Below are 15687 nucleotides of genomic sequence, written 5' to 3'. Positions count from 1 at the left end.
TGTGCTGGTGGGCGTCTGTAATCCCAGCTACTTGGGAGGCTGAGGCTGGAGAATTACTTGAACCTGGGAGGCAGAGGTTGCAGTGAGCCGAGATTGAGCCACTGCACTCCAGTGTGGGCGACAGAACAAGACTCTGTCTTAAAAAAAAAAAAAAAGAAAAGAAAATAAATGATTGGGTCATGAGGTCTTTGCCCTTATGAATAGATTAATCATCTATGGATTAGTGAATCAATGTGTTAATGGATTAATGGTTTGCCACAGGAGTGAGACCGGAGGCTTTCTAAGAAGAGGAAGAGAGATCTGAGCTAGCATGGACAGCCACCTCACTATGTGATTCTCTGTTCCAGCTTGGGATCCTGCAGAGATTCCCTGCCAGCAAGAAAGCTCTTGCCAGATGTGCCTCCTTGACCTTGGACTTCCCAGTTCTAGAACTGTAAGAGGTACGTTTTGCTTCTTGTAAATTATCCAGTTTTAGATATTCTGTTATAAGCAACAGAAAATAAACTAAGATGGGGTGAGAACAACAGTCTAGAATCAATGACTCCGGGCATGTTAAAGAGCAGAAGACCATGTGCCCAGCCTGGGGAGGGGTCTGGCAAGGAGATCTGACTGCTTTCTTTGACCCCTGAAGTCATGAGTGATCTTCCCTGATTCATCTTTGTGCAAGACACAGCCCTGAACTGTGGGGGAGGAAAACAAAGTTTCAGGAGGAGGAAGAGGTGACCGAGACCCCTTTGAAAGACTTTAGTCCTTTGGGGAAGATAATTCACACATCTAAAACACAGTCAAAAGTGGCTTCTCTGCACCGCATCACAAGAATAACTTTAATGGATTCGACTGGTCTTTTCAGTCAAGTGCCAGTAGTCACTGTAGTGGCTCATTACTTTACTGTCTGACCTAATTAGCCATTGCAGCCAATTTGGCCCAGTGTAGAATGTACGAGTAGAAGGCAGGAGAGATGAATTTCTGATAAAGGTACCAGAAAGTGGCTTTAGTATCAATGGCCTAGGCTTTGATTATTTTCAGGATGATAAATCCTGGTCCTTTGGAAGTTGATTTAATTTTTGGAAATGTTCAAATGTCACTAGGAGTAATGTGTGAAGAATTAGAGGTGGATGACAACTGGAGTGGCATTTGGACTCAAAGGAGGCTCAGCACATGTGGATGTGGCTCAAAGTGAATAAAAGGCCTTGTTAGAGGCTCTGCCTTCTAGGCAGGCTGTGACTGGCCAAGGGCCTAGGTCAGGACATCCTATGCCTTGTGTTGGTCCAGGGAGGGCTCTTCTCCCTGCCCTTCCTCCAGGACCCATCCCATAGAGCACAGGCACACAGCAAGTTGGATGCTTTTGTTTTAATAACTCTGGGCTACAAGGGTATTTAAGGCTTTAAGTCCAGTGATCCCATTCTTTTCAGCTTCTCATGCCCATGGTTTTGACAGACCGAATTTCTTCAGTAATTTTTGTGCAAATTCATTTCCATCTAGAAGGAAAGATGAGACAAATGAGGCTTTTAGGACCCCAGGTGCCAGCTCCACTCCTTCCATTTCTTCTCAACTCCATCTTCTGCTTTCCAGACTTACTGAGACTCTGGAGAGGCTTACACAGAAGTTGGAGGGATTGAGATTAGATTCACCAGAGCCTGAAGGACCTACCCTCTTCCCCACCTTGGCAGGGGCAGGGGGCAAGAAGAATAGAAGCAAGCAGCTCCACTGTGGGAAGGTTGGGGGTTAGACCCCAGGGGAATCAATATCAGACAACATGGCACATTGAATCTGTTCTTTCTTTTGAGACAGGGTCTTTCTCTGTCACCCAGGATGGAGTGTAGTGGCACGATCTCGGCTCACTGCAACCTCTGCCTCCTGGGCTCAGGTGATCCTCCCACCTTAGCCTCCCAAGTAGCTGGGACTACAGGCACACGCCACCACGCCTGGCTAAGTTTTGTATTTTTTTTTGTAGAGATGGCATATTGCCGTGTTGCCCAGGCTGGTCTTGAACTCCTGGGCTCAAGCAATCCACCTGCCTGGGCCTCCCAAAATGCTGGGATCACAGGCGTGAACCACCGTGCCCAGCCAGCAATTTGAATCTGGATGAGAAATTGGAAACATGTGAAAGCACAAAGTGAGGGGTCTTCAACAGCAGGGGCTGTGGCAATTCCAAGTCTCATATGTGAGAGTGGAAATGGGGGCAAGTTCTCTCCCATCTCCCATCCCTGGATGGTGGGTGGTGAGTATTCTCATTCCCACAAAGCCTTGCCTTGGGATGCACTCACTTTCAATGAATTGTTTTCCACCTGCCACGCCTCCAGGTATTCCTTTTCCTGCTCTTGCAAAGGCTTGTTCTTTTAGTAAGATACTTTTCTCCACTATGGATTCTGATTTTGGAGCAGAACAATCACATCAGCAGAAAATTCATCTCTTTTAAAGAGAACTCTGCACTGCCCCGCCTGCACCCCGCCCCCCACCCGTCCCCCACTCCACCCAGGACATCATCCCTACACAAAGTCCTAAAGTGCAGAAGCTTTGCTGAGGGCTCCAGCACTTCTTTCATAGGAAGTTGTGTGAGCCAGGACAGAAACCATGTATAGTGCAGGCTGCAGCATCTACTATTGTGGAAATGTTGTGTGTGGGTGCAGTGCACAATCCCATTTGTGCCTTTGTGTTCAGGTGTTTGAGTCTACCTGCTTCTCACCAGGCTTATCTCTGGGCATGCAAGTGTGATGTGGGCCTGCAGCCAGAGATTTTTCTAGGTTGTTGATCTGACATAGAGACAGAGACTTACTCAGGGGGTTTAGTTCCTGCCTGCTTGAGGTAACCTTGGCTGTCCCCTGAACTGCTGCCGAAGTCTCCTGGGCTGTTGTGGTTGTCTCTGGGGGTGAAGCAGATGCTGCTGGATCTGAGATCTCTTCGTTAGGCTTAGCTATGAATGCACAAATTGATTGATTTTAGCAAAGCCAAAATGTTTGGTTCTTTTGGAATCCAGGATACCTAATGTGTGCTGGGTGCCAGGATACAGAAGTGATATGGCTTAAACCCTGCCCCCTTAAGGGAGATAGCATTTCTGCATGCTGTGTGTCTCTTGGAATGCAGTGGACAAGGTTGGGGAAGGATTTGGGCTAGGGGATGGTGAGAATCAGGGAGCACTTCATAGAGAAGCTGGATCTTGAAGGCAGGATGTTAGCAGGAAAGGATGTTCCAAAGGGGCTTCGCTGGGGGCAGGCAGCGAGTAAGAGGTCAGGCGAAGGCATGTGTGGGATAGGTGTGGGGAATGGAAACAAGTTCAGTTTAGCTGATGTGGGTATGACATAAAAGAGAGTCATGGAAAATGGGGTTGGAAAATGAGGTTGGAGGCCTCATAACGGTTACCTTGCTAAGGAATCGGGAGTAATGGGAGGTGTTTGCAGGTGAAGGTATTAATGCCATGTGAGACGTTGCCCTTACCACTTAACCTCATGTTTCTCTCCCTTTTATTCACAATAACCTTTTCCCCATGCTCCCTATTGGCCTTGCCTCTCTGGGTCATCCTCTTTTGTCCTTAGCTTTGTGCCATTTCAACCCATGCTACCTTCTTTACTATATTACCTGCCCCTCCCCATTACCACCAAGCACAGACTCCAGATCTCCTCCCACTGGCTTCTTCTCCCAGCCACCACTCACATCCCTAACTGTTAAAGCTTCCCAACGAGGGCTAGGACAGGTGGGAGGGGAGGACTCACAGGTCCCAGCTTCCTGGGCAGGATCAGCATCCGTCGAGTCAGAGGAGGCATCTTCTGCAATGCAGGAAACACACCAGATGAGAGCAAGGACCGAACCGGACCCACCCGAACCACCCTCCCCTCCCATTCCCAAAGCTTATCTCCTAGGAATGCTCATGGATAGAAGGGGATGAATTTCCCTTTTGGTTGGACGTGCGCTTCTACCGTATCAGTAGGTCTAGTGGGGCACTCTCTGATGTTTAACTCCTGTGGCTTTTGAAACAGGTTCCCCTCTGAGAAGTGCAATATCTCTTGGAACAGTGCCTTCCTCCTGACTGGCCCCTGGCTTGGGAGGCTTCCCTGAGGTGTCTGTCAGGGAGCTGGCCATGGTCAGAGGGGCTCAACCTCCTCTGTGGTGGAGGAGGACAGTATGTGGGGGTCATGGGGCCATGTTTGAGTGATTTCCAGGATTGAGACCCCAGCCCTGATTCCCTTTATTCTTTCAACACAACATTTGTGCAAAACTCTGTGCCAAGAGACGGAGGGGCAGTGCTGAAGAGGGCAGACAAGTCCCCTGCCCTGACAGAGCTTACATCTGTCCTTTTACGGAATTATTTAATGACTGGTGTGACAGTGCTGGAAGGGAACGTGCAGCTTGGTGCGAGAAGAGCATATGGGATCTGATTTGTTCCACATGTGCATGGAAGCCGTTTTTGGGGGAATTGTATCTAAACTGAGATTTCCTAGATGAAAAATCATTGGCCAGGTGGCATTAGAGTTGGTTGGGCAAAGGGGCCAGGGAGAGGGAAGGCATTCCAGATGAGGAAAGAATAAGAAGAAAGATCCTGATGTTCAAGGAACAGCAGGATCATCATGGCCCAAGTGGTGCTTCTGTGGATTAAAAAAGGCATCCCAGCCAGGTGCGGTGGCTCACGCCTGTAATCCCAACACTTTGGGAGGCTGAGGCAGGCAGATCACCTGAGGTCAGGAGTTCAAGACCAACCTGGCCAACATGGTGAAACCCCATCTCTAATAAAAACACAAAATTAGCCGGGCATGGTGGTGCGTGCCTGTAGTCCCACCTACCCGGGAGGCTGAGGCGAGAGAATCACTGGAACCCAGGAGGTGGAGGTTGCCGTGAGCCAAGATTGCACCACTGCACTCCAGCCTGGGCAACAGAGGGAGACTCGGTCTCAACAACAACAACAACAACAACAACAACAACAACAACAACAACAAGAAAACAGCATCCCTTCCTCCTAAGAGACACAGTCAGGGGCCAGGCTCACTGCTTGGCAAGTAGAGTGTGGGCCAGATTTTAAGCTTCTACCACTCCTTGCCTGGGCACCCTCGTGTAGGGGACACCCTGCTCAACTACATGCAGTGGCCCAGAGGAACCGCAAGAAGCCAGTGTAGCTGAGCCTAGTGGGTAAACAATGGTGTGTGAGGAGATGAGCTAGGAGGGCAGGCAGAGGCCAGAGAGTTCTGGGTTTCCCTGGCCAGTGGGGTGCAGAGGCCACGTGTGGAGAACTGGGAGAGGAGTCACTTGCCGAGGCAGGGAAGCCAGAATAGCACTGAGAGAGGAGGAGGGAGGTGAAGGCAGGAGTGAGGACCTCCTTGGCCTGAGGGATTCTTGTGGGGTGCAGAGGAAAGGCCATACTCACCAGCATAGACCAGGGCCCCAGCCACAGCTGCCAAGAAGAAGAGAGTGGTGAATTTCATTCTTTGGGATGAGGAGTGAGTATAACCACAGAATCTGTAGAGAGTCCGGGGAATAAGGATGCTGAAACTGCTGGGCCCTTTTAAGGATATCAAGGGCCAATGGGAACCAAACTTGGAGAGGTGTGACTTCCACATCCTCCTCCCCTTCTTCCCCAGACTGTCACCTGCTAAGTCAACAAAGGCTAGCTTGGGCTGGTTGATACCTGGGAGCCTTGCAGGCAGGTCCTGGATGGGAGCCTTTCTCTATTAACTCCCAGCCATCCCTTTTCTTTCTCCCTCCTCCCTTCCCCACCATACCTGCCCTCTGGGTTCACACCCCAGGGCTTTCAGGGACAGTAGGCAGAGCACATTTCACTTGGGGAGTTTCTGGGATATGTCTGTTGAGGGTTCTAGTAGAGAAATCTTAATCTTGTTATCTCTCCAGGAGGAGGTTGAGGGTTCAGGAGATTATGTTGTTCACCTTCTGTCCCAGTCTACATAGGACTCAGTGCAGGGTTTGAAGGTTTCCCCAAACAAAGTGAGCCCCTTTCCCTGGGAGGCCACACCCAGAACACTTGAGGCCTGAGTTCCTGGCTACTTTCTCCCTGTGAGGGGATGGGTTTGAAGGCACGTGTGCCTTCTCTGGAGTTGTTCTCTGTTCTTGACATTATCCAGCCCCTAAAAAGAACTCCTCCAGGCTCACATAGGCCTGTCAATCTCTGCCTTCAGGCCTAATCAATGGGACCCCGCATTTCTGAGAGACTCTCCTGGTCAAAGCATGATGGTGGTTCACTGAAATTGGAGCTTGGTTCTCACTTCAAGTGGGGAGCTGACCCATGGTGTGAATAATCCAGAAAAGCAGATTATTCTAGAGAAGCTTCTCTTTGACTCGGGGTTTCTTCGTCTCCTGATCTGGGACTCTAGAGGTCTGGATTTTGAGTTCTGGCTTTGTCATATGAAAACATTAGGATTTGAAAACTTATAGGATTTTTATTTGTTGTCTAGCAGTTGTGGCTTCTATGTACAGCATAGTGGTGGAGATTAAGTGAGATAATATACGGCAAAGCATTTTTTTAGACAGCAAAGTTCTACGGAGTTGTGTGGGGTTCTTGTACCATCTTTCCAGGTAGGTTTTTGTCCAGACTGGTGCTAAATGCTAGATATTAATAGAATGGGCCATGGAGCAGGAGGCAGCGGAGGGGCTGAAGGGTGGAGAATAAGGCGCTGGATGTCAATTTGTGACTTTCCCCTTGCTTGGTGTCAGCACTCACCCAGCCCCACATGGGCTGACTCTGGAGGCCCCACGTGGGCTGACTCTGGAGGCTTCTCTGCTTCATGGTAGCTCTGAAGATGAGTATGAGAAGCACGTGTTGAAGAGTTTTTGACATAAGGGTGTTTTGGGTGCCAGAGTTTAGAGCATTAATCTTTTCGGGAGATAAAGGAAGATAAAATAAATGGGGTGGGACATTAAAGCCTTGGCAATTACTACCTGGCTGAGGGTCTGGGCCTGGGAGCCTTGAAGGTGGTAGTGGTCTTACCTGGAATGGCGAAGGCTGAGGAATAAGAGAAAGTTTTGATGGCACCAGTGCCCTGGGTATGTGCACATACGTGTGTGCATGTGTGTGTACACTGAAGAAGAAGTCCTGCAGATCCCAAATAGATCTAGATCCTGAGCAATCTCCATGAGCACATTAAAAAAGTCAACAGAAGCAAATTATGCTATTTGCACAAGACTTTTTAAAGAGGAAATGAGAACTTTGGTGTCAACACTAGAACTGTCACAGATCAGGGTCTTTCCAAATGTCACTGTGTAGTCCTTTCCTCTTCCAACTCTTCCTCCTGGCCTCAGTAATTAAAGAGGCAAGCATTTACATAAATAAGGATGAGGTGAAAGGTAGGGACATTTGTTTTATAGAAAATTTTTGTTACTCTATAACAGGGCCCAGGAGAAATGTTACCCCAAATTATAGAGCCTGGGAAAGAATTGGGTGCATAGATTAGAGGAAAGAGGCGGACCTCATGGGTATGGATGAGGTGCTGCTCTGGGTGACGTCTTGACAGACCTCATGGATATGGGTGAGGTGCTGCTCTGTGTGATGTCTTGTCTTCTAGGTTATCTGACCTCCTTGATGACTGTCGGTTCGCTGATCTGTGTGTTGTCTCACGGGCTGCTCGTTGTACCTCTCTCCCCTCTGCCTCATGTCTGCACTGGTCTAGAAGGATGCCTCTATGGGCTGTATCACCTGGGCTCCCATGCCCTCTAGTTTCGAGTTGAGTTTGGCCAATGGAAGACACATGGGAGATGGGAGGATGGGAAGAGGGACAGGTCAAGGCATTTGTTCCTCCTGCTCCCTCCCTTGCTTTGGCATGTGTGGTAGGATGACTTCAGAGATAGCTCCTGGTGAGGCCCATGTCTTGGCATTGGTGCCCTGCTGTAATTTCCTCTGCTTAACTGAGGGGGGGTCTCAAGATTCACTCCTAACAAATAGAAGATGGCAAAGTGATGAGGTAGTCACTTCTGAGACTATGCCTTTAGTCTTGTTTACACACACTCTGTCTCTGGATCTTCTCAGCTTCCTCTGATGAAGTGAATGGCCATGTGTGAGGCTGTCCTGTGGAGAGGCCAAAGTGGCAAGAAACTGAGGGCAGCCTCCAGCCTATAACCAGTAAGGAACTGAGGCCCTCAGTCCAGCTATCTGTGAGGAACTCAACTCTGCCAGCTACCACGTGATTGAGCTTGGAAGTGGGTCTTTCCTTGGCTGAGTTTTGAGGTGACTGCAGCCTTGACGATACCTTGACTGCAGCCTCATTAGAGACTTTGAGTCTGAGGGTGTGTCTGTACCTGAACTGCTGACCCATAGCACCTGTGGATAAGAAATGATGTGTGAAGTCACCAAATGTTTGAATAATTTTTACAGACACAGATACTTAATGCAGCATGGTGTGGCAATGGCTGTTTCTCTCTGACTGCAGCTTCTGTCTGTCCCTGTTCCAGAGCACCATCTCTTGGTGTCAGGTGACATTATTCACCCCCCAACCACGCTGCTTCAGACTTCCTGCTGTTGCTAGTCCTTACTCGAATCTCTGTAAATAATAGATACATTTTTCCTTAAAGAGTCTTTAAAAAAAAAAAAAAAAAAGAGTCCTGAGAACCATAAACCACTGCTCAATGAAATAAAAGAGGACACAAACAAATGGAAGAACATTCCATGCTCATGGATAGGAATAATCTATATCGTGAAAATGGCCATACTGCCCAAGGTAATTTTTTTTTTTTTTTGAGACGGAGTCTTGCTCTGTCGCCCAGGCTGGAGTGCAGTGGCACAATCTCAGCTCACTGCAAGCCCCACCTCCAGGGTTCACGCCATTTTGCCTCAACCTCCTGAGTAGCTGGCACTATAAGCACCCACCACCACACCCAGCTACTTTTTCGTATTTTTAGCAGAGACGGGGTTTCACTGTGGTCTCAATCTCCCGACCTTGTGATCCAACCTGCCTTGAGGCCTCCCAAAAGCTGCCTGGGCATTATAGGGTGAGCCACTCTGCCCCCACAGGCTAATTTATAGATTCAATGCATCCCCATCAAGCTACCAATGACTTTCTTCACAGAATGGAAAAAACTACTTATAAAGTCTTATATGGACATAAAAAGGCCTGCATTGCCCAGATAATCTTAAGCAAAAAAGCAAGCTGGAGGCACACATTATCTGGACTTCACGCTAATACTACAAGGTTACAGTAACCAAAACATGATATAGTTACTGGTGGCCCAAAACACAGATATAGACCAATGGAACGAACAGCAGGCCCTCAGAATAACACCACACATCTACAACCATCTGATCTTTGACAACCTGGGACAAAACAAGAAATGGGAAAGGATTCCCTATTCATAAATGGTGCCTGGGAAAACTGGGCTAGCCATATGTAAAATTCTGAGACTGAACTGGATCCCTCCTTACACCTCTATACAAAATTAATTCAAGATGGTTAACAGACTTAACATGCTTAGACTAGAAACCCATAAAAACCCTAGAAGAAAATCCTAGGCTAATACCATTCAGGGCATAGGCATGGGCAAGACTTCACGATGACTAAAACACAAAAGCTAATGCCAACAAAAACCCAAAAATAGCCAAAATGGTGCATCTAATTAAACTAAAGAGACTTCTGCACAGCAAAAGAAACTCCAATCAGGGAGTGAACAGCGCAACCTACAGAATGCCGGAGACATTTTTGTACCTACCCATCTGGACAAGGGTTAATATCGAGAATCTACAAAAACTTAAACAAATTTACAAGAAAAAAATCAAACGACGGCCATCAAAAAAGTGGGCAAAGGATATGAACAGGACACTCTTTCAAAAGAAGATATTATGCATGGCAACAGCACATGAAAAATGGCTCATCATCACTGGCCATCAGAGAAATGCCAAATCAAACCACAATGAGATACCATCCTCCACAAGCTAGAATGGCGATCATTAAAAAGTCAGGGAAACAACAGCGTGCTGGAGGAGGATGTGGAGAAATAGAAATTTTTTTACACTGTTGGTGGGGTGTAAACTAGTTACGACCATTTGGAAGACAGTGTGGTTGATTCCTCAAGGAATCTAGAACTAGAAATACCATTTGACCCAAATGATCCCATTTACTGGCTATATACCCAAAGGATTATAAATCATTGCTGACTAAAAAGACACATGCACACTATGTTTATTGTGGCACTATTCACAATAGCAAAGACTTGGAACCAACACAAATGTCCATAATGATAGGACTGGGTTAAGAAAATGGTGGCACATATACACCATGGAATATATGTCAGCCTTAAAAAGGATGAGTTTATGACCTTTGTAGCCACCATGGAATGAAGCTGAAAACCATCATTCTGAGCAAACTATCACAAGGAGCAGAAAACCTAACCACCACAATGTTCTCACTCATAGGTGGGATTGGCAATGAGGAACACTTGCGCAACATGGTGGGGAACATTACACACCAGGGCCTGTGTGGGCTGGGGATGGGGAGGGGATAGCATTAGAAAATTACCTAATGCTAAATGATGGAGTTAATGGGGTGTAGCAAACAATCATGGCACATGTATACATATGTAACAAGCTGCACATTGTGCAGATGGTACCCTAGAACTTACAGTAATATATATATATATATATATATATATGCCCTCCTGAGTGTGCCATCTGTTTTCTGCCTGGACCTCTCCACTGATACACCACTTCCTATATGAACTGTGATGAATACCTTTTCCTCATTCCCCTCCCTGTGTGTTAGGCCGTGTTCTGGGGGCTGGTGGGGAAGCAGAGACTCCAAAGGGAAGAAGTGACATGGACTATTTAGGGTAGACCTGCTCCTGCATTGAGGACACAGGCATACGTTGATCTCCAAGGGTCATGCTATCCTGGCTGCTGTGCTCGACATGGCTCGTCTTCTCTGCGAAGCCCTGTGGCCTGCACAAGCTCTGCCACACTCCTCTGATGCCTCTGATCTTCCACTTTGGCCATCGGGGAGGTGTACAGACAAAGCAATAGAGTGAAATTTTAAAAAATGTGAATTCTGTTTCTTTAACATACATACAGCGTGTAGTACATGCCAAGCACTATTCTCAGAGCTTTATCCATTTTAATCTCATTTAATCCTCCTAACAATCCAATGAGATAAAGTACTATTAATACTCTTACTTTCTAGATAAGCAGACTAAGTCTAAGGCAGTTTAAGATGCTGGCCTATGATGGCACAGCTAGTGAGTGGCAGAGCTGGATTTCAACGTGGGCTTCCTAGCTTCAAAGTCTGTGCTGTCAACCACAACTCCTTGCTGGAATACTAAATTCCATTTTAAAATAAATATGAGGCCTCTGTAATGTTAAGTTTCTCTAGTTTTAACCAACTGGTACCTGTATTCGTTAGGGTTCTCCAGTGAAATAGTGCTAATTGGATATGTGTGTATTTGTGTATATATATGTATTTATATATAGTATGAATATAGACACACAGACACACACATAAATATAGAGAGATTGAGGCAGACAGAGAGAGACAGAGAGAGAGAAAGAGAGAGAGGTTGATTTATGTTAAAAAATTGGTTCATGTGATTATGGAGGCTGGCAAGTCCAAAAGCTGTAGTTCAGGTCTGAAGGGTGCCAGGCTGAAGACCCAGGAAATAGCTGATGTTGTGGTTCAAGTCTGAAGGCCACCTTCTGGTAGAAGTTTTTCTTGCTCAGGGGAGGTCCATCTTTTGTTCTATTCAGGCCTCAACTGACTGGATGAGGCCCACCTTCCATTATGAAGGGCAATCTGCCTTACTCAAGGTCTACCAATTTAAATGTTAATCTCATCCAAGAACACCCTCACAAAAACATCAGAATAATATTTGACCACATATCTGGGCATTGTGGCCCAGCAAAGTTGACATATAAAATTAACTAGGACAATACCCTTCAGCATTTTGATCTTGGAAGATTTAGTGCACACCAACTGGGCCCAGAGAAAAAAAAAGACATGTTGTGTGCATCTTCGGAAAGCTTTTTCCAGATCTTAAGGGGAAGGATTTTTTTTTAATCTCTAGTTTCACAGGAGTAAGGGGTAAGCTCCAGGAAGCTGTGGAACAGTCCACAAAGACCAATAAGTGGGCCCTCTTTCTGCCTGTGGTCTAAGCAAAAAGGATTCTCATGGCTCCCATGGGGTCTAGCTACCTCATCTGGCAATGTCCAGAAAAGGACTTGGGGTCAAAGGCCAGGGCTAAGGGTTGCAAATTTCAATGCCTACAGGAATCAAGCAGGTACCATTAATGAGCCAGGCAGTCCAGGTACAAGGCAAACAGCAGCATATGTGTGATGATAAATAGTAATTGTCCTTCCCTTTCAGGTGTTGGAAATCAGGAGGAAGTGGTTGAGTTGGAGCAAACTGGAGTGTGCCTGCCCTTCGTCAAGTGGTCAGCTCCCTCTGCCTTGAGCTGATGGCTGCCAGACATTCAGTTCTTCAAGGAAAATTGGAAATCTGGATTCTCTTGTAAAACTCCTGATTTTCTTATTATTTCTGAACATTTCATTTAATAGTTTTACTTTGTAGTATTTTAAAATTAATTAATTTAAAAATTGACAAATGAAAATTGTATATATTTATCATATATAATGTGATGTTTTGAAATATGCGTGCATTGTGGAACAGCTAAATCAAGCTAATTAACATATGCATTACTTACTTTTTGTTTTGAAATAACTTCAGACTTACAGAGGATTTGTAAAAATAGTACAAAGAATTTTCACATCATCTTTCTAGATCCACTGGGGACTTGAGCTCCCAAATGTCAACATTTAATTGTGCTTGTTTTATCAGGCTCTACCTTTGTTTCTGTCTCTGCTTTTTCCTTAACATTTTGAGAACTAGATTTGAATTTTTAATATATATAACAGAAGACCCCTTTAGAAATGGCTGTCCTTGATCTTTTTTTTTTTTTTTTTTTTTTTTGAGATGGAGTCTTGCTCTCTCACCCAGGCTAGAGTGCAATGGAGAGATCTCAGCTCACTACAACCTCCGCCTCCCAGGTTCAAGCGATTCTCCTGCCTTGGCCTCCTGAGTAGCTGGAACTACAGGCACACGCCACCATGCCTGGCTGATTCTTTTTGTATTTTTAGTAGAGATGGGGTTTCACCATGTTGGCTAGGCTGATATCGAACTCCTGAGCTCAGGCAATCTACCCACCTCGGCCTCCTAGAGTGCTGGGATTACAGGCATGAGCCACTGTGCATGGCTCCTTGATCATCGTTATGATGACAAATCCTGATGCTTGTGGGTTTATTTTTAGCAACAATATTTTCTTGAATAGGCAGGACTTGGTGGAGTTTGTTTTTCTTCAGACAGTGCTCCCAAATACGGATAGTCCCCGACTTAACAACGTTTTGACTTTACGTCAGTGAGAAAACGATACACATTCAGTAGACATACTTCTAGTACCCATAAAAGCATTCTGTTTTCCACTGTCATTACAGTTTTCAATAAATTACATGAGCTATTCAACACTATTAGAAAATAGGCTTTGTGTTACATGATTTTGCCCAGTTTTAGGTGAATGTAAGTGTTCTGAGCACGTGTAAGGTAGGCAAGACTAAGCTATGATGTTCAGTAGATTAGGTATATTAAATGTACTTTTAACTTATATTTTCAACTTATGATGGATTTATCAGGCTGTAACCCCATCCTAAATTGAGGGGCATCTTATATGTGTTGTTAAATCTCCCTTTCCCATTTATTCATGACAGATTTAGACGATTCCATGTGTTCTAGTTGCTTGTGGTTGTTGAGAGTCCATCCAGTTTAAAATCTTACCTCCCTTTCCTCTCCCCAGCATATGCTTCACTGGAGAGACATGAAAAGGGGTGGGGTCTGGTTCTGGATCTCAGGGGAGGTGGGACGGGGCAGACAGAGATCTTCGAAGGTCACTGATCACAGTCAATGAGGGAGAAATCCTGATCTCCTGGCTTGGTCTCCATTCTTCTCTGGAGCCTCCACTGATACAGGGTGTGGTGGTCACCAGATAGATGGTGGTTAGCTTCACCCCAGGCCTGCCATTGCTGTGGAACCCCTCAAAGAGTGACAGTTCCCTTAGGCCAGTGGCCCACACTCTCAACCCTCTCACCAGGTGCTGCCTCCTCCCATTCAGCCTGGAAGCCCCCTGTACAGCTTATTGGCTTTCAGTCCTTCTTCTAAATGTACTCATGAGAGCAATGGGAATCCTAAGTTCTCTTCCTTGCTCTTCAGTGGCCTCAGGAGCCTGGGATGAGAGTGTCTTCTTGCATCTCTTCCATGAGCTACCATGAAAAACTTCTTGCTTCTAGAAATGTCAGATGATAAACAGGTACCTGCCTTTTTGTTCACTTTTCCCTGTGGCAGAAGTTGCTACAGGGATGCAAACATTCATTCTGATCATCTTACTGCTAGGGATTTCCAGTCCTTGCAGTTAGGTGTGGCCACTGGGAGTGGGTTCTTGTATTACTTGCTAGTATAGCTCATACAAACCTCCAAGCCATCTGTTCCATGCTCCTTCCCCCTTTCTGTAGTTGGAATAGTGATAAAGATGACAGAATGATCTTGAAGCTAGATATTGAAGATGGCAGGGTTGCTGACATCCTGGAATCCTTAAATGACTCTGTGGAGAAGACAGACCATTGCTTCTTGCCCCCAAATCTGGAGCAAACCACCTTGACTTGTGTATGTTTGTGCAATTATATCTTGGATTATTGTTTATAGTAGATTAGCCTTCCCTAATTAATATAATCTTGATACCTGGTGACATGGCTTTCTCAAGAGCTGTCCTACCATGCTCCAGTCTGGGCAGCTTCAGGTCAGTCTAGAGGGTGCATTCAGCTGGGGGTGAGTGGTTGGTGGGGGAGATGCCTGTCTCCTCCTGGACTGGAACCTTCAATCTAGGAGTGATTTCCACAGCCCTTCACTTGACTTGAAGGATAGAAGAAGCATCTCCCTCCCTTCTTCCATGGAGATGTTCAAGAAAAATCTCTTTGCCATGAGCACTGCATTCCTCACAGAGCCAGTGATCTTGATGATTCCACTTTTCTCCTTCTCCACAGGGCAGAGAATGATAGTCCTGTGGTTGATTGGGATTGGGCTGGCTTTTCTAGCTCTAAGGAAGTCCCAGGGTGTGGTGGGCAGGCTCCAGATATCAGAAGTTCTCCATGAAATGCGGGGTATTTGGGGTCTATGATTCTAGCTGTGGGTCCTAGAGTCAAATTCAAGGCAATGGGAAAAGTCCCACTCAACACTGATGCATAGTAAAACGGCATTGGGCAGGCAGAGTGAGGGATAAGGAGGCAACCAGTTTGGGACTTGAGGCTTAGACCTTATGGGTGAGGAGCTGGGCATGAATCAAAGAACTTGCTGGAACTATGCTTTCTGGGAAGGCTGGGTCTGGAAGCTGTGTTTCGGGAGGAAGGTCTAGGGTGCCAAATGAAGCCTCATAGGGTGCTCCTCCAACCTCTTGGGCTCCTGGCCAGGTTTCTTACCCCATCCCTTCTTAAGGAAAACATGCACATACTCCAAGTATTACAGATGCTTTCAGTTTAATAGCTGTTTTAATTTTTTTTTTTTTTTTTTTAGGTTTTGGGCTGAAGACTTAAAGCCTGCTGCTCCTGGGCATCATTTCTCAGCCTCTCCTTACAGCTATAGTACTGAGTCAAGGACGTCTTTAACGTCATGGACGGCTCCTAGGACAGCCATAGAAAAAATGGGGTAAAGGGGTAGGAAGAAAAAAGGAAGGGAAAGA

At 46.1% G+C, this 15687-nt stretch overlaps 2 protein-coding genes across 3 annotated transcripts in view; both read right to left on the bottom strand.

The window, feature by feature from the left end:
• Nucleotides 1-1335: 1335 nt before the first annotated feature.
• On the bottom strand, nucleotides 1336-5459 carry LACRT (lacritin). Of its 2 annotated transcripts, none has more exons than XM_017850924.1 (5): nucleotides 5354-5459; nucleotides 3711-3764; nucleotides 2777-2914; nucleotides 2268-2369; nucleotides 1336-1478 (listed from the first exon to the last, which is right to left on the bottom strand). In XM_017850924.1, exons 1-5 carry the CDS (start codon nucleotides 5409-5411, stop codon nucleotides 1417-1419), a joined length of 414 nt encoding a protein of 137 aa, XP_017706413.1. In that variant the 5' UTR covers nucleotides 5412-5459; the 3' UTR covers nucleotides 1336-1416. The 2 variants fall into 2 exon arrangements, with proteins under 2 accessions (XP_017706413.1, XP_017706414.1); XM_017850925.1 differs by having other exon boundaries at nucleotides 2268-2336; nucleotides 5354-5442.
• Nucleotides 5460-15467: 10008 nt separating this feature from the next.
• Nucleotides 15468-15687, bottom strand: part of DCD (dermcidin) — a 4588-nt gene continuing 4368 nt past the window's right edge. The window contains exon 5 of the mRNA XM_017850927.1: nucleotides 15468-15628. Within this exon, the coding sequence (XP_017706416.1) occupies nucleotides 15585-15628 (44 nt within the window). The 3' untranslated portion in view covers nucleotides 15468-15584. The remainder of the gene's footprint in view (nucleotides 15629-15687) is intronic.

The sequence above is a fragment of the Rhinopithecus bieti genome, unplaced genomic scaffold, assembly GCF_001698545.2.
Source record: "Rhinopithecus bieti isolate Rb0 unplaced genomic scaffold, ASM169854v2 scaffold_33474, whole genome shotgun sequence".
Lineage (NCBI taxonomy): Eukaryota > Metazoa > Chordata > Mammalia > Primates > Cercopithecidae > Rhinopithecus > Rhinopithecus bieti.
Note: the sequence above shows the minus strand (reverse complement) of the source record. Positions and strands in the feature narration are given on the sequence as shown.

Bases quoted from the DNA above. Each gene is read 5' to 3' on its own strand.
- LACRT (XM_017850924.1), bottom strand. From the start codon at position 5,411: ATGAAATTCACCACTCTCTTCTTCTTGGCAGCTGTGGCTGGGGCCCTG. The intron at 2,915-3,710 runs GTGAGTCCTCCC...GTGCATTCATAG, and splicing joins TGCCCAGGAAGCTGGGACCT to CTAAGCCTAACGAAGAGATC. The intron at 2,370-2,776 runs GTAAGTCTCTGT...CTCCAAAATCAG, and splicing joins GCAGGAACTAAACCCCCTGA to AATCCATAGTGGAGAAAAGT.